General features: G+C 41.8%; 1 protein-coding gene across 3 annotated transcripts in view; it reads right to left on the minus strand.

The window, feature by feature from the left end:
- Positions 1–913: 913 nt before the first annotated feature.
- Positions 914–27,412, minus strand: part of LOC146636042 (phosphatidylinositol-binding clathrin assembly protein) — a 107,989-nt gene continuing 81,490 nt past the window's right edge. For all 3 annotated transcript variants that reach the window (XM_085349423.1, XM_085349422.1, XM_085349421.1), the window contains 6 exons: positions 20,559–20,702; positions 20,183–20,213; positions 19,789–19,921; positions 10,827–10,883; positions 8,907–9,023; positions 914–7,277 (listed from right to left, as the gene is read on the minus strand). In XM_085349423.1, the coding sequence (XP_085205549.1) occupies positions 7,263–7,277; positions 8,907–9,023; positions 10,827–10,883; positions 19,789–19,921; positions 20,183–20,213; positions 20,559–20,702 (497 nt within the window). In that variant the 3' untranslated portion in view covers positions 914–7,262. The remainder of the gene's footprint in view (positions 7,278–8,906; positions 9,024–10,826; positions 10,884–19,788; positions 19,922–20,182; positions 20,214–20,558; positions 20,703–27,412) is intronic.

The raw sequence follows: 27,412 nt of genomic DNA on the forward strand, positions 1-27,412 counted from the left end.
ACACCATGCAGCTAACAGCTGTTTGGAAATCACTTTGTTGGTGCAGAAATACTGTTTTATGTGTGTCAGATTGTGCTGTCTTTGACATTTTTATAGATTTAACTGAAGAAATTGGGACAAATGATGCATTCTTATGACAGGGTGCTTTTAACAAATGTGTTATTTGCCAAGTCGTGTCATGTGCAGACAAAACACTGCTTCATCTCTTGAGTTGTGCATGTTTTCTGTGCACACAACTCAAGCGTGCAAATGAGGGCTGGCTCAGGACTTTTACACAGTACAGAAAATGTACATTTTATCAGTGACGTGTAGCATATTTTGCGCTGCATCTGTGCCAAAAAATTATTCGCAGTTAATTTGGATAATACATTTAATGTGACAGGATCTGATCTTATATCCACATCCCCTGATTTAAAGCCCTTAGATGTGGAGAGTGCACAGTAACTCTCCTGCATCAGCAACGAATGTTGACGGTTCAAGCCTGCAGCTGGAGGCAGATGTAAGATTTTAATGTGTGCCTTTGATTAACGACAAACAGTCCATTTTCTTCAAATAAACACGCTCAAAAAGCGACCGCCGAATCTGCCAGTCTCGATCAAATTTAAGAAGATCGCTGCTGGTAGAAAAACTGCTGAAATATTTAGTGGACTGTTTAAAAATCTCACTTAAAAAAAAGAAAAAAAGTTGCGCAATTAAGAAAACACATTCTCAAGCCCTCGGGGTGGCGCAATTAAAAATCAGAAGCTGAGCCGTTTGACACTCGGAGACCTTGAATGGTGAATATTTTCAGAGTTTATAGACTTTTCGACTGTTTGAGTTAAAAGATCACAAAAACACTCGCTTAGGAATGAAAATGACTTTTTATTTCTTTCAAAAAAAAAAAAAATAGAGAGAGAGAAAACAAGTCCCTAGAATAAACAAATATACTGCTGTAAAATAAAAGCCTGTGATTTTTTTTGTGTTTTTGTCAACTGTAACATCTGTTTGCCTTTCCATGCTTGATACAATCCATATATTTCTGCTTTAAATAAATAGAAAACATGTACAAAGAAAGAGATGGGGGGGGAGGAGACAGAAGAGGAATCAGAGATTAAAAGCTGTACTCTGCTCCGAAAAACATTTGGCATCATTGTGAAACTCATGGCTGATCCTGAAGTACGGGGCAGGTCTGCAGCCCTCCAAAGATTTCTGCATCGTCTGTCTGTTCAGCCTGCCCCCACCGAGTAGCAATCATACCTATATACTGCTGTAAGAACGCTAATATCTTTCAAGTTCAGAAAAATAAAGAGTAAATGAAAATAACGCAGATTATGAGTATGTCTTTAAGCTGTGTTGTGAGTGTGAAGGTGTGCATTTCTCTATATACAGTATAGTGAGGCAGCAATCCGAGGGTTCTTACCAAAAAACAGATGTAGAAAAAACAGAACGTGCACAAGAGATCATCGACTCGACACACCAACTCACCGACACAAAAATGGGGGGGATTTACCATCGAACAGCCTCTCTTTTTGCTCGTCTTCCTTTTCTTGGGGGGATGGCGGCAGGGGGGTTGACTCTGCTGCGACCCACAGGGGACGCCGCAAACCAAGCAACTAATGTGAGATCTCTGGGACAAGTTCAACCGGGTGGTTACAGCGGCCAAACATCTGTCAGTCCAGACAAAGCGATGAACCTGCCCTTGCGCTCAGATAATCCATCCGCCCCTTCGCGCTGTCGGGGCCGTTTAAAGCAGCAACGACAACAACAACAGGAGGGAATTTATCATGAGCACCACCGCTGCGACTGTCATATCATGCTTTCTTAAAAAATCCTTTGCAAGGGTGTGTGTGTGTGTGTGTGTGTGGGGGGGGGGGGGACAAGAAACACCAACAACACAACCATGCACTCCCCGAGAAAAAGAGAGATGGCTCGCCAGAGAGGAGTCCGCTCGCTCAACACCTCAGCAGACGTTTTAATATGACATCAAGGTTTATCCATGTATCCTCCTCCACTTAGATTCATGCTACAACAATGCAGACAGGCGGCAGCAGCTTTTTTTCCCTTCTTTTTTTAAAGTTGAAAGAAACTTTGCAACGTGGCCACGAGGTTCCCCAGGACTGATCCCAGCAGGCTAACAGCAGAAAACAGCGGTCGAGGCGGGAAAGTCTCAGCTGTAAATGTGAGAAAGAGTCTGAATTTGAGGGAAGGTGAAGCACTGAATAAGGCCCGCATGCTTGGCCACACCTTATGTGATAAAGCCGTAAAAACTATTGGCAAGTTGCACTGACGCTAAAGGTGGCGAGCCAGCAACGGAAAAACCACCGCGGCCATTTTTTCTGAACCCACTCAATCTTTCGACATCGGAACATTTTAAAACCAGTCGAATAACCTGATCCCAACTGGCAGCAGTAGGTTCCACTCAGAGAAAGTAGAACAAAAATAACAAAAGAAACGCAAAGACTGCAAAGATTACATTAAAGCAAACAGTTAACCTGATTTCACCTCCACGTCCTGGCTCTCATTTTACCCTTCTTCATTTCAAAGCCTAATGAGACTATTACAAACTTGTTATCAATCATCAGATCTGCAGTTAGACCTCATGTGATTTATTACTTTATCATCCAGGGCTATGATGACCTGATCCTGGATCAGTGCCACGCAAATCAAGCAGCTTTTATTTGTGAAGTGTCAATTTATCACATAAGATTAGAGACAGTAAGGCAGCTGTCCTAGAATATAAAAACGGTCTCATATTGGTGCCAAAAAAGGACACATCCATTAACAAAATAGTTTTATTTTTAAAGCTGGGACTCAAAAACACAGGTGGCCCAGAGGAGGGGAAGTTTTGAAGATGGAGAAGATCCAAAGAGTCCATATTTAGGACACAGGGAGCATCAGGAACATCCAATCACAGAATTTATCGACTATTTAAGAACTCCAGGTCCAGCTGCTACTGTTCGCAGGCTTAGAGTGCAGCCAAGATATCTGGATGAATCCTGCTGTTGTTCTCTACAGACCTGCGCGCAACCAAAGCTCAAAGGAGATTGGAAAACAGAACTTGTACTACAAGTTGAAACCAGAAAGCTTACGGCAGCAAAGACCTAAAGATTCTGCATAGTCGTATTTGTTAGAAGCCGTAGATAAGCTTGAGGTACGTCTCTCCAGCCTGCAAGCCGGCAAACATAAGCACGTTTTTCTTTGACCGTTGTGCAAAAAGGCCAATATGCCACATCTCGAAAACAGATTTACACGCAGTGGGCAAGCACGAACAAACGACGAAATCCAAGACAGAAACGAGGAATTCACTGGCGTAAAAAACCAATAAAAAAAAAAAAAACCAAACAGATTAAGTTTCCTGTGTTCTGCTCGAAGATCACTTGTGGCAGTTACTACGTCGTTGAGATTTAAGAGGTGTGCTCAACCACTGGGTACGAATGACATCCTTCTCTGCGTAGGTTTGCAAAGACATTTCGGTGCCTCTCCGCAGAGCTATAATAAAACTAACAGGGAAGAGAGCTAATATCTCGATCAACTGTCCCAGTGATCAGTGGACTCACTACTTTCCATAATTTTCCTAAGTGCCCCTGAACAACAGCTGGTTGACTGACAAACCTCCCAGTCACAGCTGACATCTAAGTTCCAACACTTCTTGGACTACATACTTCACTAGTTCTAGAAAAGCACCATTTCAGCTCGCCCACTTGTAACAAAACACCTGGATATTCAAGCGTCGTGTGATTCGCCGTCGAGGTCCAACCGGAGACACTCTGTAGGCTGCTGACATCATGACTGGCAAATATGATTGGAGATGGAGGGGAAAAAAAGATGAGGACCTCACCTACCAAACACTGCAGAGATGTTAAGGAAAAGCTCGAGAACTACAAAGCCTGAGAGCCGGTGAGAGGTTTAATCTACTGCTAAAAGACTGAGACATCAAGAGAGATAATAGAGCTACAGTTACTGGCGGAGAAGAGGACGGGGTGGGAAAACCTGCTGTGGGAGGTCTTCCACAGGTTTCAGGGGATACTATGAAGAGAGGCTAAGCTAACACAAGACTGCAACAGGAAGCTTCTAGAAGCAGCATCTATCCAACAGCGACAGGGATGAGTGGACAATCTAGACAGAAACTGGTTATTATAGCTATTTTTTTACTTACACATATCTACACATACCAACAGTGACAAACAGGCTAAAGAAGCATCCTAGAGAAAGACCAACTGGACCAGACAGGCTGAAGCGAGATTGTAGAGACTTCACAGCAGAGTGGGCGATGAGTTTGATACTGGACAACCACTGATGGCTGGGATGGAGATGCTGGACTGAGATCGGGAATGGTACTAAAAAAAAGCTTCAAGTTCATTGTTAGAATGGCAGGAGAGTAACCTTGAGTCTCCCGCCAAAGTGGCTGGTAGATTTGACAAACCTATTATGTTGTAAAACCCTAAACTACTTCTACACACTTCAAATCTTCCTCAACTTTTTCATACCGGAAAGAAACAAAACCCCCAAAAACAACAGCTCTGCTACGGCAGGATAGCCACTTGAGTGCAACATTTTTGCATGTGCATTTTTGCAACAAAATTTGACTTTATAAAAACAAATCAAGCCCATTTTGTGTTAAACATATCGGATCAAGTCTGGCTTTAAATTTGACCCTCAGAAATAGCCCTCGATGAAGAAAAGAAAATACGTACACATAAATGTGTAAGGATACACGTGGACACACGAGAAGTCGTTATGCATAAATACACCCACAGTCAAACTCATGGGGATGGATGCTTTGGCTGAGCTGAAGAGTCAAATTTGATCCCCACAGATTCTTGGAACCACTGAGCGAGGGAGACGCCACAGGTTCAGTGTCGCACTTACAGCCACTCACTTTGATTCAGTGCAATTAAAAGTGAATTCAACTTGATTCAGTAACATTTAACTCACTCTGTGCCGCTGTCATCGATCACTGGCACATACTGTGGATCTGCCAAGAAGTTGTACCTAATGAAACAAAGCTCAAATCCTTAAAGACTGGTTGATGAGCTGATGAAGAAGACAGGAAAAACAGATACACACAGATAGATCCAACTGAGGCAGAAAGTCAACAAACCACAGGCTAACAATGCTAATTAACAGTGAGAGATTAAACAAAAATACACTTTACCTATTCCTAAACTGACCACCAAGTTGAACACAATGTACAGTTGGAGGTCTCGTCACACCAACGTTTGACACAGCAAATGTCTGCTAATTTTTTAAAATCAAGTTTAACTGTTGTGATCTTTGATAGAAAACTGTTGCCACCAGGATGTGTTTGGGGGAGAAGGGTGGTTCTTCTGAAGCCTGTTAGAGCATTTATTCCTGTACTGCTGTCTAACATTTATGGAATAACTAAACTTAGCGCTAACCCTTTCAAAAACCTGAAGGAAGTCCGGCCTCCTTCGTTCCGATGCCCTTAAAGTTCTACATTTTGGACTACCCTTTATTGAGCTCAACAACAAGTTTGAGAGTCAATAAATAACTTTGAGCCATTTTTTTGGAGCATCTTTGACTTCAGGGTCTAACTTGTAAAAGTCAAACTCAGGTGTAAGACTGCTCCTCTCCATTGGCCCATCACAGCAGCTGCACCTTTATTCCAAAGTCAACAAACCACGGATATAATTTCTTCAAAGTTGTCCTTCAAAATTCAAGGATGTTGCAAACAGCGACCATGATTAAAATTTGTCTTAATAACTCAACATTTTGAGTAATGCATCTCGAAACTACAATATACGCAATTCAAAATTTTGAGATAGCCCAGAATTTAGTCTCTTTTGGGCAGTTGTTACATTTTGTCTGTGGTAGAAACAAGCGTCCAGTCTCCTGATGCCCTGGATGATCTTTTATTTTTGTATGTAGTAATGGGAGTTTTCGTTTGAAAACAGCACTGCTTAGTGACTTAAGGAAAATTGCTAATGGTGCAGCTCTGGATAAGTTTAACATAGGCCAACCTCATGCTGTTGTAACTTATTAGCTACGTGCACAATTCCTTTCCTTACCGTTTCTCAGAGTGAAAACTTCAAAATACTACAGCTGTATTTTCAGTAAACCTTTAGGTTACTGTCTAACAGATCTCTTTAATCAATGTATTTAATTTATTCAACTAAATTTCTATAATAATTTTTAGAAAAAATAAACTACCCACTAGAAAAACAAAGGATAACAAAAAAAATCCCAAACTACCAAATTACTATCTAACTGCTATTAGCTTAGTTTTGCTGTGTCACTTTCTGGTGTGACTAGGCCTTAAAACATAATTTCATACAGTGCTAGCATGCTGTGCCTGCTAGCTCCCATCTTTCTGTGTGTATCTGTAGCATTACGTGGAGAAAAACAATGCTGTATGAGTAACAAAGACTTTAGCTCAAAACCCTTAACAACAAACGCTCAATTACTATTAACAAATGCTTCAACAAATCGCTGTACAAGCCCCGATAACATTCAGGAGAAGTTGGCGAAGAAAAACTGACAGAAAAATACAAATATATCCCAACAAAGCGGAAAATTACAGGAAACACACCGAAGAGGATTTGCCACTAAATCTCTTGCTAAGTGGACGGTTGTGGACGCAGACAGGGAGCGAGGGTGGGGATGGAGAGGAGGTCCGTGGCAAAGGTATTGTCTGAAACAACTGCTGAGCACACACGCACACACACGCACACACACACAATAAAACAAACACTTGTCTTCTCGTAAGTGCTCCAAAGTTGCCGTTGCAGGCGAGCAGTGACCCACAGAGGACAAAATAGCACCAGTATGAAATAAAGCTAATTCTGCAGCAGAGACTCTCACAGCAGTCAGACACATTTAGCCTGACTGAAAACTAGAGGTAGGATTTCCTGAATCCCCTCTTCCCTCCTCCCCGTCGTTCTCTCTCGTCCTTATTCCCTCTCCTGAAACATCACTCCATCGATAGGAACACAAATCAGACAATAAACAGAGAGAAGCTACACACACACACACACACACACACACAGGTGCAAAGAGTTGTTTCAGACAACGACCAGCCAGGATAACATCTTCCCCATCGAACCCCTGCCATCGCTCAGTCCATCCTTTTCGTCATCTTCTCTTCCTCTTTCCAACTTGACTTTTGGTGTCAGCCCGGTTATCTTGTGTCAGTCTGTCGTTTCAGCTTGAGCAAATCATCCTTCCGTCCATCTCATCATCATCCTCTTGTGTTTGTTTATGCTGTTTGTTTGTTTGTTTGTATGTATGTTGCTTTTGGCACTCTGCTTCCCCTCCTGACTGGATTACATAAACTGCATCTAAACAGACAAAGAGAGAGAACATGATAGGAGAAACGGTTTGTTTTGATCACAGAGAAGCCCTCTGACACTCTGCTCTGACCGCAGTAAAGAATTTCTCAATGGGAAATTACACAAAAAAAACTGAGGGTGAGGAAAAATGGCAAGATAAAACGAGATAAAAAAACAATACAAACAAACTTCTATGAAAAATACCAGCATTTCTAAAAATTGCTGAATAATTGAACTTCCCCGGCCCTCTTAAAAGCTATCAGATGAAAACACAGTTGACCTGGTGATCATTCTTTACCCTGTCTTCTATGCATTTGTTGCTTTTGAGATGACTTTGTGTGCCAAATGTTATTTATGTACTGCTGGTTTTGTTTTCAACCAGTCTGCCACTCTCAGGTTTTCTGTGGGTGACTCAAGACGACACATCTGTGTCACAGGTTGGGAGGATTTTCTTTAAGGAATCAGGGGAAAAACAAACCTTTTTTTTTTTTCACTATTTTTCACAAACTACCTGTGCTTGTCTTTCTATTTCAGTGTTTCCCTTTTACAGTCGTGTTGCAAATTTCTAGCCATCCAGCATCCTGGAGTCACCTCTTTAATGTTGACCTTAAATCTGGTGTTGTGCCCACGAGGTGCCCATTTTCACAGAAAATATGCCTCTTTTCTACTCGTACCTTCTCAGCTCGACTCGACTTTTACGATTTTCAATTACGTGGTAGTAGCTGTTACTTTTTAGTACCTGATGGGCCGAGGTTCCAGTCTGAAAATGTGAGGTCAACAGACTGCATGTCATCGATTGGTCACTCAGTAGCGAGATTGAAAACAAAAACTGCCATTTTTGAAGCTCTGCAAGGACTCAAATGGCTCCACAAAAACCAGAATCGTGGTGTCGAGTCTGACAAAAAGCCATAGACCATCAACACCATCACCTCGACGTCCTCCATTGTTGCGTTATGATTGCGACGCTTATAAATGTCATAGACTTGCGGAAGCGTTGCTATAACGACCCAACATATATTGAGCTGGTACTCAATTATAATGGAAAACAACTGAAACACAGTTGATTCAAGTAAAGCCAAGTAGGTACCAGTGGAAAGAGGCATAAAATGGATGGAGCTCCTGGTCGTGTACAGTGAGGCCAACGAGGAATTTAAAATTCTTAAAATTTTCATTTTAATGTCTTTTTAATGGACACCAGGGGCTGATAACTGGTTCTAAAACCCCCCCCAAAAAAACAAAACCCAAAATCCACAACCAACTCATAAAACCTCATAACTGATAAAGTGTCACTGATCAAAACAGAAATCTTGGTAAGAGCATGTTGTTGCATGAACTTCCTGTTTTGCCACCCACAAAGAACGTGAGAATTTAAACTGATGTTGTAATCATAATAAGAGCAGCTCTGTTATTAGCAGTTAATCTTCTCTAAGTTGGTTCAAGCCTCAAGTTTCGAAAAATTTGCATGCAAATTCATTCAAAACTTTCTGAGTAATCCTGCTAACACACTGCCAAACAAACACACCGAGCCTCGCCAAATTATTAAGGTCAGGGTGACTTTGAGTCCAACATTTTCAATCCCGTCATTTAATTTCCTAAAAGTAATCAGCTGTTAAGATGTTAAAAATGTATGAGAGTTACCTGGGCTCCGGGCATGGGTGCGAAGGGGTTAGTGGGTCTTAGAACAGGCTGGTTGTACATCATTGGCTGAGGAGCCATCACAGGTACCCCACCCATCTGACCCATCTGGGGAGGAACCTGGACAAAGGTAAGATGCAGAGAGATGTTTGCAAAGTAAAAATTAAAGAAAGAAAGACATAAGGTTTTAAAAAAATATTTTGTTATACGCAGTAATGGAAACAAGACAACCAGCCGCTCAGCGGTGGCTAAGCACGGAGCAATCATTTTAAAAATGATTTCATCACCCAACAAAGTCTGTTTTCAAGCTCATTGTGTTTAATCTGAGGGTGAAACTCCTTTTGTTTTACAGGTGAAGTGTGCCAAACATTACACTCTAGGTAGTGGGACAGTCTTCAGCAGCTGAACATACTGGCGCCTTGTAAGGAAAATAAGGTGACTGGAGTTCTTTAAATTTCGTGCAGATGTTTCACGTCTCATCCAATAAGCTTCTTTAGGTCTAAAACCAGAAGGTGGCAAGTCCCAGGCATTTAAACCCTCCTGGGAGTTGACCCACTATGAACCCATTAAGACCTACCATAGAACCAAGTCCGCGAGAGTTATCTTTATAATTTTACATGCTGTAGTGCCATTTTTGGAAGTTGCTATACATCAATATAACCGTTATAGCCCAAATTTTGATAATATCTATGCATTAAGTCTATAATAACTATATAAATTGCAAAAAAGTGCAATAAACTACAGAAAATTGAAAATCGCTTTTTTAAATTTTTTAACATATATTTCTAGTTAGAGAAATTTAAGAGGCTTATCCCTCAAAACTGTAAATACAAAAAAGTTGCACAAAATAGTTTCTAACAAAAGGAAATTTATTTTGAGTGTCTTCATAGTTTTATTTTTGAGATACACCAATTTTTTATATACTGCAGGAAAAATGAAAATAAATATTACAATGCAAATTTACAAAGAAAACAGCAGGTGCATCAAAATAAACTATTTCCAGCAGTGCAATTTAAGTTCTAAGCATCCCAGAAACAATACAGAAAAGCACAAAGCCAAATGTGACTTTTAAAAACACCAGTACAGGCTTATAAGGCCCTGAAGGTAAAAAACTACATTTTCCGCAAAAATGTCACTTCTGATTTTGGGCAGGTAGGCATACGATAGTTCGCGCTGACGTCTATTCCAACGTAGAAAGTGTTATGAACAGTTGATCGGATAAGCGTGTTTCTGGAATATTATGTTTTTGTTGCTGCAAGTGCTTTTTATGCAAATTTTGCAAAGCTATATGTGGAAGGAAACCGTGACCTAGGACAAACTGATGGCATAAGATGTAAGTACAACAACTCCGGTTTCATATGCCAAAAAAATTATTGTGCTAGCTTAACGTGGTTCCGGTTCTACAGGGATTTTAAAATAGTTATGCAAAATGGAGCGTGCCCGCTCCGACCGGTTTTAAAGGGTTAAACATGTGTCTCATCACATGTGCCAAGCTGTGAAAGAGGGAATGGGTCATTATCAGCAGAGGTTTCAGGTGAAACCACTGTGAGACCTTGCCCCATCCTATCATGTGACCCACTGAGGTCACATAACCCAAGTTGTGAGTGGGGGTTCAGGCACCTGGGAAGGGATCTCAAAACTAGATGGTAGGTGGCAGACTGTCATAGGCCACCCCCTCGGTTCAATGGTGGTCGTTCACAGCGCACATAGATGGACTCATTTACTCCTCTTGTCTTCTCTGTCCAATGTGAACATTGGTCCCCTTGCTCTCAAACTTGGGTGTCCACGCTAGTTATGCTACATTTGAAAACACACAGTTTAATTAATAATACAAATACAGACTTGCAGCTCTAGTCTCCATATAAATCTACGACAGTGCCCCCCCAGGCATGTGTGGGAATATGTTAATATGTGCATGCTTACCATTCCATACACAGGCACTTGCGGTGTGGTCATGGGGAAAGCCATGGGAGCTGGAGCCTGGCAGAAAAACAGAAAACAGGTGTCAACTATCAGAACAAAAGCACCTGACTCAAACATTTCATGGCTTTTGTCACATACGGCTTCAAGCCTTCAAAAAATAAAATAAAATAAAAACCTCACAATAAAGCCTACTTTATGTGCAAGGAGAGTACATTTAATGCTCAAGTATGTGCACATTAGGAGCACAATAACGCAGCATGCAGTAGGGGTACTTAGTGGATTCCCACTGAGTGCAATCATTACCACTGCTTTAAAAAGGGGTGGCTCAATAGCACAGTGATTGGCCCTGCCCTGCTCACTTTGCAAATCAAATCCACTACAGCTGAACAGGCTTCAAATGCTTCGATGTGACGGGCAATTTGTAGCCATCGTTTACAACCCACGTGTGTCTGCGTCGCCGCCGCCCGACTTCTGCTTGACAAATTGGTAATTTATGGGTGCGAGCGTCTGCGGTACATTGCGGTATCGTGTCGGCGAATATCCTGGATGGAAGTCAGTTTACAAGATGATATGGGCAGGTGCAGGGCGGCGTGCCTCTTGCACAACAGTAGAGGAGTATTAATATCAACAGATGAGTTACTGACAGAGCCCATACGACTTTGATGTCTGTCAAACACAACCAGGAAGCACCTCACTGGGTTTTGGGAACACCTTATAGCGTTTGCACTCTCCTCATCACAAGCCGTGACTGCCTGCTCTGCTGCAGGTCAGCACCCGCTCACCCCACTGTTTGCAAAAACCCATTAAAAACAGCTGCCTTCACAGACCTAATCCATCATCGTAAATGAGACAACCGCGGCATTTTTAACACAATTACAAAGCCTCAATCAAACTGCTGAGAGAGACCGGTAAAATATTTCCATTAAACACAGCAATTAGCTGCATGGGAAAGTCATAGCAGGCTTATGTAAAATGATGAGCTACATGAATTAAGTGAGTGCACTTGTGGGTTTAGTTTTGTTATTGGCAAAAACACAACCACCCCAGCATCATCATTTAATTGTTATTTATGCACCGACACCATAAAAAGGACCTGCTGTGGTTATTTCAAATGAGGCACGTTGACTCTCGGACTCCAGCGTAGCTTTGCATGATTTTTTTTGTGTCTGTTTTTGCTACCTCTCCTTTCATGGCCTGTCTAACTTTCTCTTTTGTGACGTGCTGCTCTTTGCAAACAGACAGTTTCATGCGTGAAAAGTTCCCACAGATGTGGAGAATCTCTGGATTAATTTGACACATCTGAAAAAAATGTGACACATAACCGTCAGGCGTGTTCACGAGTTGATTTATTTGTCTTTTATGACAGATATTAAGATAATGAACAGTAAGTACAAGTCAGTGTGACACACTGAGTTTAACAGCCCGTGCATAAAATCAGAGAGCTCAGATTTGACTCAGAGAAGGAATATCTTTCAGTTTCTATTATTTCTAATGTGCCTCACGCGCTGTCTTTGGCTGAAGTTAAAGATATTCTTGCTCATCATTTAAAAAAAAAAAAAAAAAAAAAAAAAAAAAGTGGCTCCAGGTAAAATTGAGTTTTTCCCCTACTTGCATTATCTTGATGAAATGAGAACATCTGATGTGCCTATTTAATTTTAAGTCAAACTAATGTGACTGCTCCACAGGATGATTTATCACCTCACTCGATCTGATTTGATTGTGCGCGCTATGCGAGCTTTTGACTTTTTAAAACTTATGAAAACTGAGCCGAAGTCATTTAAAATACTCAGAAAACTGCATCTGAACACTGAAGATTTAAAGTGATTTATAAAAGGAAGAAGATGGGTGGTCCCAGTGAAGAGCACGCCTACCTGACCTTTTCCACCTGAACCACGAGTGAGAAGCTTCTGCACAGATGGTTACAGAGCAGTCAGCTCACTAACTTTTAATGGTGTGTATGGGGATTGAGCAGGGATTCCCAAAGTGTGGGCCAAGGCCCCCTGGTGGGCTGTGAAAGTACTGGAGGTGGGTCGCAGTATTAACAGTAATATCAGTTTGTGTTTACAGGTAATACTGCAGTATATTTCTAACTAACCGGGCAGCTCACGCAATTTAAAGATATAAAACATTTGAAGAGGAAAACATAGGTCAGAGGTCAAACCTGTCCTGATATTTGGATGCAAACTATAATGTGACTTTTACAACAGTGTCATTTTCTAAATGTTGCCAATACAAACAAAGGCAGCAAGATTTTTTACGCAAAGTTTTAAAGACAAGACATTTTAAAAAAGCTTGACCTGATTTGACCTTGAAGAGGTCGAAGGTCAAAAGTAACACAGTATTTAGAATCCCCATCGTTCCCTGTATGCCAATATATTGCCGGTACAAACAACAGCAGTCAGAAACAAATAGCTCTATATACCATCATTATCATTTTGACCTTTCACGCCAATCTATTGAACTTGAAGGGGAGGTCAAAGGTCAAATGTGAGACTATTTTAAATCTTTCTATATATGTTAACAAATAAAAACACAATTTCCTTGGTGAAGATAACAAGTAAGCTAGCCAGCCTTCTGCTACTTTAATTGTCCGTCTGTTATTTTTCCAGCGTCAAACAGCTTTCTGAGCGATGGCTGCCACTTTCAGAACCGCAGTCTCAGCCCTGCAGTGTCATTGCCAGGACTTAAATGTGGATGTGAGGTAAAAGATCCTTGCAAAAAACATTTAAGACCTCTCTGTGGTGATTTTCCACGTTCGATGGCAAGACCCTCAAAATGACCAACTTTGAAGATCTCTCACAAAGCGCAAAGACCCCGCTCAGTGTATACTCTGGTTAAGACGCCCTCAGGAGAAAAGCCAGATAAGGTGAACCTGCGCACCGCCCTCAGGAGATAATCAATCGCAAGTAAGTTCTCGCCTTTGTAGAGCGAGTTGTGACAGTTGCTCAAAAGCATTAATCAAAGTGAACTACAAGTTGTACGAAAAGAAGCCAATTCAGATTAAAAAAAAGACGCTTTAATTTATCCATCTTATTGTGCGTTCAGCAATTGATCAGTGGGTTTGTGGTTTTAGCATTTGAACCCTGATTAAAGATGAAATTGACTTTACCGTCATCTGCACCCGAATCGCTCATTAATTTGCAAACCATCCATCTCTGCTTCCTGTCTGTCTTCACGGCTGCTTGTGCAAAAACGACGGCGAGCATCATTTTTATTCCCTACTTCTTTAAAACACGACAGAAAAACAAAAAGAAACCCAAGACAAAGCAGAGAAGGTGAGACGTGTCGATGCACCGCTGCAGATTCTCAACCGGTGTTTTTGTCCATCTATCTTTACGCCGCCGACAGCTCCTCGGTGCATCGTGTGACACATCCATGAGTTTGTATCTGTCTTTTTATGCTCAATCTCCCGCCTGCTGTTCTATCCTTCACCAGCGTGTCTCCCTGCCTATCTGCGCATTAAATTAAAAAAAAAAGAAAGCTGTCTTTTCTCTGCATCTTTCATCCCAAGTTTCAGCTTTCACAGCTGAACTTCTGCTGCTCCCTCTGCCATCTCCTCGGCACAAGCAACTTTCTTCTTTCTGTGCTTTCTAATGCAAACTCAGACTTCTGACCTTGAGTGGCCTGCAGTCTCAGTCACAGTAAAAAAAAAGAAAAGCAAAGGGAAAATGCTTTTTGATGGCGTTTTTGAATATCCAACCAGCACAGACAGTTACAACCTTGCCCTTCTGTTGAGAATCTCAGACGTGGGAGTTTCGATTATCATGCGTGAAGCGTGACGAGCTGCTTACTCGTGTTACCTGTGATGTCTCATGCAGTTCTGCTATGATTTATTTATTGTCTCATGGATTATGGGAGGTCATCTCAGCTGCGCTGGAGTCACAGACTGTGTATTTTCATTCTCGGGGACAGTAATGAGCAGTTTTATTAATATTCTCTCTCTGAGCTTTGTTTGGTTAAAGCTGATGTTTCTGTCGTGCTGACTGAACCATGCAGAATTTCTGTGTCGTACCGTGTAAGAGGTGAAAAGTTTGTTTTAGTTTGTTCTGCTCAGGGACCCATCACCTCTTTTCCTATTATTGTGCTGCTGAATTAATCCCCATAGGCAATTTCTGTTCTTGCTGGCTTGTCAGTGGGAGTTAAAGGCTGAAATAATATAACACCTTAAGAATTAGCTGGTTTGAGAATTACTTCAACACGTTTTTTTCCTGCACATCTCTTAAAAAAAAAAACAAAAAAAAAAGATGTTTCTTGGTGCATCAGGGACTCATTTCAGCTGGATTTTGCTGCTCTGTTGCAGGGTGTTTAAACTCTTTACCCCTTGAAAGTCGACTAAGAGGCTCTTTGTTATTTTTCAACTACTCTAATGATCATTAAACCAAGTATTAACTGAGATATACTGAGGTGTCAAAGCTAGTCTTTAAGGGTACAGAGCAGGTTGTCAGATGCCGACTGTATGGGGGGCAAGAGTTAAGAGGAGCTATTATAGTATATTCTAGTTTTGTTTTGTGTTTGATTCTTAACTCTGTATTATGTCAGTGATGTGGGATATACCTTAAGCTTTCTGTTTGCAAGAGCAGCCAATAAGAGGTAAACGACCTGTAAAGTAGCGATGGCAAACACATACTGCTCCCATTTCGATCTCAAAGCTGAACCAAAGAAACTCCTCTTTCTGTCAGTGTAGTTTATTAACATTTAACTACACACTGAATCCCTGAGACATCTGGATATAAGAAGTCGTCTAAATGCAACAGCAAATCTCTACATGACAAAGAAACACTGCTGTAGTAAATGAAAGAAACACTCTGGGACTAACTTGTGAAAAAAATATCTAAAATGACAGAATCTTCTGTAAGCTCATTAAAACAACATTTTATGAATTTAGGAAAATTTCTTATTTAATTTTCTTAAATTTTGCCTGATGAAAAAAAACTTTTAGAGCAGAAAAAACAGGCACTTTTCTGTCATTTATTAATTATTTTGATGCAGTATGATTAATTTATCATCAGAAAAAGCTTCAACACTTATGAAAATGGCAGGTAGCAAGTATCTGAAAGTATGCTTGCAAAACAGGCCATTTCTTTATATAATGTACAACCTTTTCATAAATCCTGTTCACTGCAGTCTGTTTACCCATGAAAGCAAAGACGTGAAAAGAAAAGGTTACGCCACAACCTCTACCTCTAGGTCTAAATCAGGCCTGAGGGTCATTAAAAGCAACAAATGAGACCAAATTGATACACAGATCGATGTTAATAACTGAAAAGTGTTGTTTATATTAGAGAAAAAAACCCGGTAGAGCTGACTCTCTGTGGCTGTTTGCAACCATTTAGTAACTTGTTGTTAAATCCTTCATTGCGATACTTTGATCTGTGCATCCTGGACCGGACCTCTGCTGCACATGAAGTTTTTCCTTTCATACCGCGATAACGTCGCCATTTCAGCCACAGAGATAACAGACTTCTGAAGCGCCTCAGAGTGGCTCGGTTTGCCGTTTTGTTTCCGTTTCATGGGATTTGTTGATTGAGGGGGGAGAAAAATGTGGATAATAACCCGATGAACGGCTGACAAATAAATTAGACGTGGATCTTTTAAAAGACACCCAGAAGAATGGCGCTCTTAGGTTTTAGTAGGGAGAAGGAGTGCCTTGTTCTAACTTCCTCACATCAATTTGCTTTACATAAGCAGCGCAGACTATTACTTTTTATCACAGAGGTGAGAAGGTTATTTATGATAATGGTGCAAGAACAGAATGAACTTCCTTTTTTTCTCTATTTTTTTTAAATAAGCGTCTCCGGGGAATGCAAGTGAAAGAAGAGGTGACAGGGAAAGAGATGAAGAGAAAGATACCCGGGAGAGGACGTGTCTGAGCAGCTCGTTAAACAGAGATAAGTACTTACATAACTAGTATAGAACATTCCATTCTGCATCAGGACGCAACGAGGAAAAGGGACAAAAAACAGAGAAAGACAAGAGAGGAGGAGGAGGGAGAGGAGGCAAGGTGATGAGATGGGAAAAAGTGGGGGAAAATGAGCGGGAGATGATGAAAGAGGGTGGCAAAACCGGTAGAGTGAGGTAAAGATGAGGAGAAAGTAAGGAGGAGGAAAAACGAGAGTGAAAGATTAGAAGCACAGGAAACAAGCAGAAAATAATAAAAGAATGAGGGGTCGCGGTGCAAACGTGCAGATGTCAAAGGCAGAGCGAAGAAAACAGGACGAGAAGATGACAACGCAACAAAAAACAAAAAATAACAAGAGTCGTGATAAAGCAGAACACGAGCCAACGAGGGAAGGAAGACGAGTGGATGACGGTGCAAAACGAGCGGACGAGGAGGATGAGCGGGACAGGAAGGAGAAATTAGAGGGAATGACAGCAGAGGTGAAGCGGACAGCGAGGGAAGAAAGGAAGAAAGGGAAAGATCAACAGGAGGAGAAAATGAGAGAAAGAGGGGAAGCGGAGGGTTAGTGACAGTTTGTCCACGTCAGCCAGAAACTGCAGTCAAGAGATCAGGATGACAATCAGGAGCTGCCAGGATCAGCAAACGCACACAAATAACCCCCCCCCCACACACACACACACACAGCTATAAAATGTACCGAGCTGATACAACAAAGACACCGCACAGACATGCACAGATATTTTCACAGCGCTCGGTGTGAGAAGTGCCACAGTTTTAGATTAGATGCATGTCCTACAAAGTGTTTGCAAGTTCCAGTCAGCTCGGCATCACGCTGTATGTTTGTGAGAAGCCAATCTAAATATTTAAACTGATTTTGTCTCCAGCACTGGCAGAAACATGAAAGGAGGCCAAATTATTACACTGACATTTTGGGAACTTTCGGGCACAGAGTGAAATGAGAAGATGCTACATGCCCTCGCAGTGAGGACGTGGATGTGTTGGATCTGGAAAGAGCCCCTGTGGCTGTACGACCCCACCCTGTTCATCAGCGCAGATCAAATGTGAACATCTTACTGCACAAGGAGATTACTGATTGGTTTGCTTCCAGACTCATGCTACGTAGAAAGGCAGGATAAGTTTTGGTTGGATCTTGTTTTCAGAAGTTGTCAATACATTTCATCAGTTTTTGTCGCCCTGCATTAGATTTTATTTAGCTGTCGTCTCGTTTATGTCAGGGGAAAAAAACTGAAAACGATGACGGGAATTACTGGTCAACGAAATAGATTAGTTTCTGCTGGTTTGATTTGTGTAACATGGGATGTTGGGCTGCCACAGCCGGGTTGAAGACATGAGTGTACGGTGACATCTGGCGATGATGTCAGTGGCGGTGGTCAAAGTCACCAATACGGTGGATGCAAAGTGTCCTAAAGCGTGATTTTAACTTTTGCAGGAAATCTACATCCTAACTTAACGAATTAACCAGAAACAACTCTTTCCCCCACAAAGCAACCTTCCACGCCAATCAAGTCTTGTGGTATGCGTTGACCCGACGTGTAGTTACATTTATGTAGAAGGATGTGGTGCAGAGGTAAAATGGGTTTCCGGAGGTGTAACTTTGAGGTCTGACAATTTAAGCTTAAACCAGCATTTCTGAGATTGGTCAGCAGGGGGCGACTACTCAGGTTGCCAGAAGTTATTCAGTTCTATGGAAATCTAAATGAAAACTACCGCTGTGTCTAACTGCTTTATTACCTCAGTAAACACTTTCTGTCTAGGTTTCTGGTCTCAGCTGTTTGTCTCAAGTCTTCCTGTTAAAAGGGAGTTTTTCCTTCCCACTGTCGCCAAAGTGCTTGCTCATAGGGGGTCATGTGATTGTTGGGTTTTTCTCTGTTAGTATTATTGCAGGGTCTAACTTAAACCTTAAAGCGCCTTGAGGCGACAGTTGTTGTGATATGGTGGTGTATAAATAAAATTTAATTGAATTAACTGAATAAGCCACTTAATGATTTTCAGTTTAGAAATTATACTTAGTGTTGGAGGTTAAAAAAAATTAAAAAAAATCATACTTCTTTTACATTATTTTAACGAGCTGACCTAAGCAAAGAAAACTGCTAGCAGAGCTTTGACTGTGGCATCTTCTCATCGACCAACCGCATTTCCCAAAATGCCGTGCATCAAACAACAATAAAGGGTCTTTCCCATGAATTTTTTTTCGTGACTTTAACAATAACTTTGGTTTATCACAACTCAAGTCTCATTTTCGTAGCTTGGGGCATCATTTATGAAAGCTGGCAGCAATTAAAGTCATTGAGGATAAGAAACATGATGAGACCGGATATTAAAGCAACAGATTTGTAAGATTATCAAAGACAATTAATAACTCGCTGTGGGGGATATTTTGTTGGCACGCTTTGGGCCCCTTAGGCAGGCAGATGCTCTGATCGTAGTGAGTATTGTTGCTGTCCACGTCCATCCCCTTATGATCACAGTGTACCATCTTCTGATGGCTGCTTCCAGCAGGATAACAAACCATGTCTCAAATCATCATCTCAAACTGATTCCTTGACTCCACAGTCACCAGATCTCAACTCAGGAGAGCCCCTTTGAGACGTGGCAGAACGGAAGATCAACATCATGGATATTTAGATAACATTTTACTGAATTAAGCAACTCTGAAGGGAAAAGTAACTCAGAACTAGCAAGACCTAACAAAGTAACCAGTGAGCTTTACTTTCATTTTGTTTTTTGCTTTCTTTTCCAAACTTGCAGCTTTGTTTCCCTCCAGTCTACCCAACTGGGTCCAGTTTGTAGCTGTTGTGGACATCTTGTGACGTTGTTCTCAAAATCTGAGCTAGTTAACTTGGTTAATCTAAAGTAAAGCACTAAACAGGAATGATGCCAAAAATGCCAAATGAGAAGATAAGATTTGTTTTTGTGATAAACCAAAATTATCCAAGACTTCCAGGACTTACAGACACCTCGATGGACGCCTTTGGGCAAAATGTTGAGGTTGCACAATTCTTTATAGCAGCTGGGTATTTGTGCATGTGTTGGTCTCCTTACCACATGTGGTACAGGCATGGGCTGTGGGGCCATGGGTGCTGGGCTCCACTGTGTGGTCGACATGGTCTTATTTTGCCAGTTCTGGCCGCCCGTCAGCTTCTTCTCTCCCGGTTGGTTCCACTGCATATCTGGCCTGTGGAAGTCAAATGGATTCAGCTGTTTAATCTCAGGTTTAGTTATCACATAATTTGCTATTTACGTTTTTCAGATCTTTAAAGTCTAATTCAATAGGCCACAGATGTGTGTGTATATTAAGCAGTTCATAATAAATTTGCTTTCTGAGATTTGTGCTGACAGTTTCCTGACCAAGAACAGCTTAAAAGCGTATATTTGCTTTTGCAGAGACTACAGGCACAATTCAGGAAAGGCACCATCACGACTCAGCAAAACTTACTTTTTGGCTGGGGTCCCACCAAACTGCAGATCTGTGGAGAGTTGGAAACACAGAAAGTGAGTGATCGCAGTTAAGAGAGTACAATGAAAAGGGAGGCAGGAAGGAATTTCAGCCTCAGATGCTGTTTTTTTCCCCTCATGAAAAGAGGTTCAAGTTTCCACAAAGAAATAACTAATTCCAACCAAACACATGAAGTTAAAGAGGAATATGCAGGCTCACTTCTATGTACAAGCAACAGTAAACTTTAATATGTCCTTAAGAGTCTGAGAGTACACTGCAGGCACGTATTCAAGACCAGGCATTGCATGTGCCACGTTATGTAACTGAGTTTTTCTCTCGTCTTTGCTGGTCTATTCACATGAATCTCAACACTCACTGCCCACGAGGTTGGCCAGAGACGAGTCGAGGTCGTTGGCTAGCAGCTTTCCTCCATGATGGATGGCCACTTGAGGGGGAGGTGGAGGAGGTGCGGTGTGTGTGGGAACTGTAGGCTTTAACAGGTCTCCGAGAGCATCAAAACCTGAAGAAGAAATCAAGGTAAACAAGCGAGTGAGATGGGTGTGCAGAAAAACTGCATTTTTAATAGGAATGGCTGCTAATAACGGCATACAGGCAGGCAGAAAGACTGAGCAAAAAGCAAGATCAAGCACTTCATATTTAATTTAACCGAGTGGCAGACTTGACCGCTGATGAACCTTTTCCCTCAACAGCAACTGTTCAATTACAGATTAGAAAACTGTAACTAGGCACAGAAGGCCTGTCAAGCTTTGGATTTCTCCATATGCCAAGTCAATAAAGAGACAAGGAGCAAAAGGCTACATATATATCACTCTGTTTGCCTGCTGTAATGTGAGCTGCACAGCTCAGCTACAGTAGTAATCAACATTTTACTAGCCAAATTGCATTTCGTAGGGTTACTGTATCAAGAATATGGTGTAGTATTTCTCACCGACAGCTACCTCTGGAGATGTTACAGTTATCCTTCATTGTAGCTACAAATCCTTAAGTCTTTCTGGAACCACGCTACCACACACGTTTAATGTTAGCTTAAGTGTCCTGGATGCTACTACGCCCTACACGCTGTTAACCCCTCTATCCCACTGTTCACTGGATGTGGGAAAGAATACATTTGATGTAAACAGTCTAGCAATGTTGGCAAAGAGCCCTTTGTTTACTGAACACGCTTACTGGTGATACACAGAGAGCCTTTTTGTAATCAAACTAAGTCGTTCATGGTAGCTTACTTGTCCTAAATGCTAATTAGATTGCAGTTACAGATGTGAAAAAGAAAGTTTTCCCAGGACTGAATATACCCTGTGATTCAGCAGCTTGTAGAACTGCCTTTATCAGCAATAACATGAAGTAATCATTTTCTGTGTGGCTTTGAGTCTCTCACATCAGTGTGGAGGACTTTTAGTCCGCTCTTCTTTACAGCGTTGATTCAGTTTGCAGAATGTCTGCCAGACAGGTGGCCTCACATTTGACTCTAGAACACTTTGGCATACAGAGGAGTCCATGGTCGACTCAGTGACTACAAGGTGCTCATGTCATGTGGCTGCAAAAAGCCCCTCTCATCACCCCTCCTCTATCGTGCCCGACAGTTGGTATGAGGTGCTTGTGCTGATATGCTGTTGGGATTTTTCAGACATGGTGCTGCGCAGCAAAACATCTCCACTTTGGTCTCATCAGTTCAAAGGACATTCCAGAAGTCTTGTGGTTTCTGATTTACAAACTGTGATTTTTAGAGAGAAAAATCACAGTTTGGCCTCCGTTCCAAACAAGCAATACTTCTTCAGTCTTTTTCTGATCATGCTGTCATGAACTTGTTAACTGAGGTCAGCAGAGTCTGAGATGTAGTTCCTTTTTTGCAGTTCCTCTGAGCATTGTTTTACTTTGGGTTGCCAAGAATACCATGTTTACCTAACCCGAACAGACAAACTAGCTTCTTTAATAGCAGACGTCTGCTTAAACTTGTCCACCTATATCAAAAAATGACTGCATTTCCATTGAAATCTGCAGCTGTTCTCACTGTGAGCTGTATTATGCTCCAACGCAACAACAAAAAGTTCGACAGGCAGAATTTACCAACTTACTAAAGGAGACGGGGGACTATCAATGGTAAGGCTGAAAAAAGAAAAATAACATCTAAAAGTTAATGAGTGAAGTTCACGCTGGAGGACAAGACAAGAAAGTTTGGGAACAAACGTTATAAAGTTTCTGTATCAGTGAGAAGACATTTAATCCTGACTCTAATGAGAGCAGGCTCTTGCTTTCAACCTAATTTTTCCTACTCTTTAAATACATCAACTTATGGCTCGACCACTTTAATGAAGCCGAGCTGGACAGTTTTGATCTGAGAATATTGCTGAGTTGGGCCTCCTTAATATGAACCTCAATCTCACTGCTAGCCTCTCTGTTAATTGAATTCTTTCCGACCTATTTTTAGCATTTACCCACACGGGGGAAAAAAGCAGATAGTTTAAATCAGATATCCTCGACCTAAACCGCTCTTTTTTTCTTTGCCATGTAGCAGCTTCAGTAGCGAGCCTTTAATCCCTGACTCGGTAGCTTGCAGCAGTTGTTCCAGATGATTGATTTATCTGTTTGTAGTCGTCATGTACACACTCTGACTGTGAACAGTGATTAGTTTGGAACATGCGTGTGTGCTTCTGTGTGGGAAAGTTAACTGAGTTTGTCTCTGATAGGTGGAAATGACAGGGTAATTTCCTGCACTGGTGTGGAAGTGTTTGCGTCTAAGTGGCTGCGTTAACAGCTTCTCATGTCAGCACTCATTCAGCTAATGGCTTAGCACAGGTCTGATGGTGGGAACCTGGAGATGTGATGGTGCATATTCAGAGGAGGAAAAGGTCAGCATGGCTAAAACTATTAAAAAAATATCTTTCATTGAAAGATGGAGAGATGAAGGCAGGAGAACAGCAACAAAAATTAAAACAAGAATGAGAACAAATGATTGCTCTGCTGCTAAGGAGAAAGGATGAAAGTAAGGCAACTGATGGTGGAGAGGGGAAAAAAACGGAGGAATAATATTTAGTTAGGAAGCGGTGTGTGGGTCTGACAGTGGTGCTGACACAAGAGATTCAGAAAGCACTCTTCCTGCTAGCTTAGCAGATGAGAGAGAAAAAGGGAGAGGATGGAAAATATACCGAGACAGAAAGAAGACTGGAAGTAGAGAGAAGAACGGGAATTGAGACAGAAGGGAGATCGAGAAATGAACCTAGTTTTAAACACTGATTTCCCTCCTGTGATAAAACGCTTTGTCAACACAGGTGAGTTTATATTTCTTTATTTCTGAAATCGTCACATCAGTAAAGCACCACTGAATTAAACTGAACCAAGAAGCGACAGATGAACGGAACAAGCTTCCTCAGTAGATCACACAACACTGCAGGGCAGCAAAAAGAAGAAGAAGAAAGCAGGGATGGAGGGAGATAAGTAAGCGGTGTGTGTCGTATTGAACTGAGGAGATAATGATATCTGTGTTAGGTGTTTCAGCGATGGATTTGACAGTCAATAGAGTTTAAGATCAAAGGGAAAGAAGAAAGTAAATCCATATCGAGGATTCAAAACACCAGCGCTGACTGCTCAGAGATCTGAAAAGAAGTTGTAAAAACGTTGCGTTTCTTTCAGAAATGAAGTACCCACCATCGCTGGCTTCATCATACCTAAATGTCCCCAAGGGTGGTATTAACATATGATGGGGGATCTTTACAAAAAAGAGCTTTAGGAGCTGCTGTGTGACAGGCAGATACGGAGGAAGAGGCTTCAATGGTTTCGAGACAGTGAAGGTTCTAGCTTGTTTCTTATCTACAGACTGATGACTTTTTTGTTGCTATGAGTCCTACCAGCTCCATCGAACTGACTGATGCTAACAGAAACTCTCTTGTTCCCTCATAACCCTGCAAGAGTGGCTTTAAGTAGCTGTCGCTTCATTCCCAGGAGCGGACTCCTAATCAGCCCTTTCCAGCATCTCAGGTTTCTGTTGAGGATTGGGGTCCATCGGACTCGGGTGGCGATTGTTTAGTCGATAACAGGGACAGTTTTACAGTTCAGTTACAATAATATAGGCTGTGTATAGCTGTATGTGAGACCAAAACAACAGCAACAATTGAGTGAAACCTGCTGTTCTTTGTCTTTCTTCTAAGCAAACCAGTCTTCCAAACCGTATTTATCCCAGATTTGGGAAAATCTTCTGTTATAAAAGGTAATTCTGATCTGAGGTTGAAGTTGATTCTGGGTGGTGCTGGACTGGATCAGGCCCACGGAGTCTAAAAGCTTAAGAACCAAGTAAATGGCTGATAGGCTTCAGTCTAGACTGCTCAGGAACCTCCTGGTAACCACAGGTTGCTAGGGGTAAAAAAAAAAAAAAAAAAAAAAGGGTCAGGAGACCAGTGGGCAGCCCACTAGCCAGGGAAAAGTACGTATTCCACCAACTGGTTGATGAGTGGTTGCTGGCAGTGATACCACATAAAAGGGTGCTACGCCAAAAACCTTGCTGTGATTTGTTTGGTATCCAGTGGGTTGTCATAGGGTTATGTGACACCTGATAGACACCGACTTGCCCGCAAACACTCGCTGACCACCCACCAAACTTGGAAAATGTTCCACGAGTCCTCAAACCCTCACTCGCTGCCTGCAGAGCGGGTGGTACGTTTTCAAAAGCACAACACAAAAGTCAGCACGCAAGTCGGCATCTTCCATGAAAATGACTGTAATTTGCTGGTGATCAAAAGAAGTCATGAGGAAGTTTCTACTGCAGCACCTTCTTTGTGACCAATTTCACCCAGAAACAAGCAGCAGCCAGCGGGTTAGGGAATACTTTTGTCCCTTTTATTATCAAATCAAGTGATTTTCGTTTTTTAATAAAGTTTCGCTTTTGCTCCTCATAACAGATAAAAACTAATGTGCTGTTTAATGGAGCCAAGGCCCAAACACAAAGGCCTGGACACTGGATGGCACAGCATCCTTGTCCAAGCACCAGCACAAAGCTCTGTACATTTGAAATGTGAAACAATTACACAATGACTTCACCTAAATTTAATCTACAGCACCTATAAATGCATTACGTTTGGTCAAAAACACCAAGTTTAACATCATATTTGATATATTCATCTATATTTCAGTGTGTATGTAAACACACAGTAAGGATTACTTTTCTCACCCAGTACATCAACATTAACAAACCCTGCTGCCACACACCACACTGTTCTCCCTGGTGAAAAGCCCTGAATCAGGTCACAAAGTAACAGCGACTTCTTCCTGCAAAAAGTCCCTCTTATTAACTTGATACATATAGTATGTTATATCATGCCAACAGACTGCAGCTAAAGCTAACACATCCCCATTTTAAAACATCTGAATCCTGATGACTAAATGATCATAAATCAGTTTTACGATCAGGAAACTCAATAATATCAGACCACTCTATTCTGTGTTTCCAACATAACCCTATTAACCCATCCTTTATGCAGGTAATAACTGAAGATACACAGTCCTCTTAGGAAGTACAAGATGTGCATTTAATCTCCGTCCAAGTGTTTCATCTGGTTCTGCCGCAGCTTCCACGCTAATGTGACAAAACTCAATTCAGACTTGTCCCGCCTGAGAAGGAAGATTATCATCACGAGTTTACACAAAGCGACTAACAAACGTCAGGCCTTTCTAAGAGTGTGACTTCTTCACTGACGACCTGTGCAAGTCTTTATGAGCTTGTTAATAACAGAAAGCTGCACTGACAAAACCAGATAAGATCATAAACAGAGGAACGCAGCAGAATTAGGGCAGAACTATACCTTTATTTCTTCTCACATATATGTGGCTGCTAATGTTAAACAGAGTTTAGAATAACGAGGTCAGTTCAAACTGGTTTTTTTTCTTTATGATATCAGTCAGAGGCTAACATCCCTGACAGCTCTCTCCCACTGCCTCCCAACTTCCAAGGGAGAGCTTCCCATATACAGAGAATGCACTGAGGGGCTGCACCAAGGCCATTGTAAGATACTATAAGGATTATTTTCAACTGTGAAGCACAGCAGTAAGCATGCATTACAAGTCTGCTTTAAATAACACGGACACACAGACACAGCAGTAGCAGGCAGAGCACCTTCATTAGAATAACCAGCAGAAATTGCTTGTTGTCCTTCAGAAAACTCAAATCTTGAAAAGATCACTAGAGGTCAAATACAGCTTAAGAGTGGCCAAAATTCAGGCAAAGTATCAATTATTAATTAATTAAGAAGGGAGGAAAAACAGACAGGAAGAGGAGGAGGAGGAGAGCAGATGGAAAGGAGTTGCCTGGGTGATTTTTGCCTTGTGAAGTGTGATGGGGAGACGATGAGGCAAAGACAGGGAGAGGGAGGGAGAGGAAATACAGGGAGGAGTAGGAAGGTGGGGATGGTGTGAACCACAACAACAAATAACAGACGAGCAGAAGCAGACAGATGGGATGGAGTAAAATGACAGAAGACGTGTGAGCACAGACTCTCAAACACATGTGAGCACGCATAGAAATACACAGATAATGCATGAGCACACACATACACACAGGGGGATTTTACATGCGATGCTGCCAGTGGCCCAGATGGTGTATTGGTAGTTGTAGTGGCAGCCTCGACACAGGCCCTATTAATAGAAAGAGTCGCTCCGTCCAGAGCCAGGAACAAGCTGCACGCCTCCAACTGTTAAATCTGAGCAGAGGAGACTGACAGGGTTAGACGAGATTAGAGCGAGCAGCTCCCGAGCAAAGTCACAACTCAGGTCCTTTGGAGTGAAACGGCTTTAAGAGTGTCTGACGAGGCAGCGCTACAGCTGTGCAAATACAGCTAATCCTCCGGATAACAATGATAACGTGACAACATTTCACCCAGGTGACTTCAGGATATTCTTTCCTCGAGGTTACGACGAGCGATCTGTGTGACAAATGTGCTATGATCAAGTCGTCCCGACAACGAGTGTGAACTGCGCGTGGAGCGAATGCTGCTCCGAAACAGCTGGACGATAAATCCCGGTGAGGCTGATTGATGGACGCCAGCACAGTGAAAATGGCTGGCACCATGAAACACCTTTCAGTAAATTTCCTCAAGTGTGAAATAAAAGCACCCAAAAAAAACCCTTTAATTAATTTAAAACAAACCCAATGAAGTCACAGCACACTTCCTCCGTGCTGCTGCAGTTAAACCTGCACTTCTTTCTGAACTTCCCTCTCCCTTTATG

The sequence above is a fragment of the Diplotaxodon limnothrissa genome, linkage group LG3 (genome assembly GCF_057381915.1).
Source record: "Diplotaxodon limnothrissa isolate DT_005_m linkage group LG3, D_limnothrissa_male_GT1.1, whole genome shotgun sequence".
NCBI lineage: Eukaryota > Metazoa > Chordata > Actinopteri > Cichliformes > Cichlidae > Diplotaxodon > Diplotaxodon limnothrissa.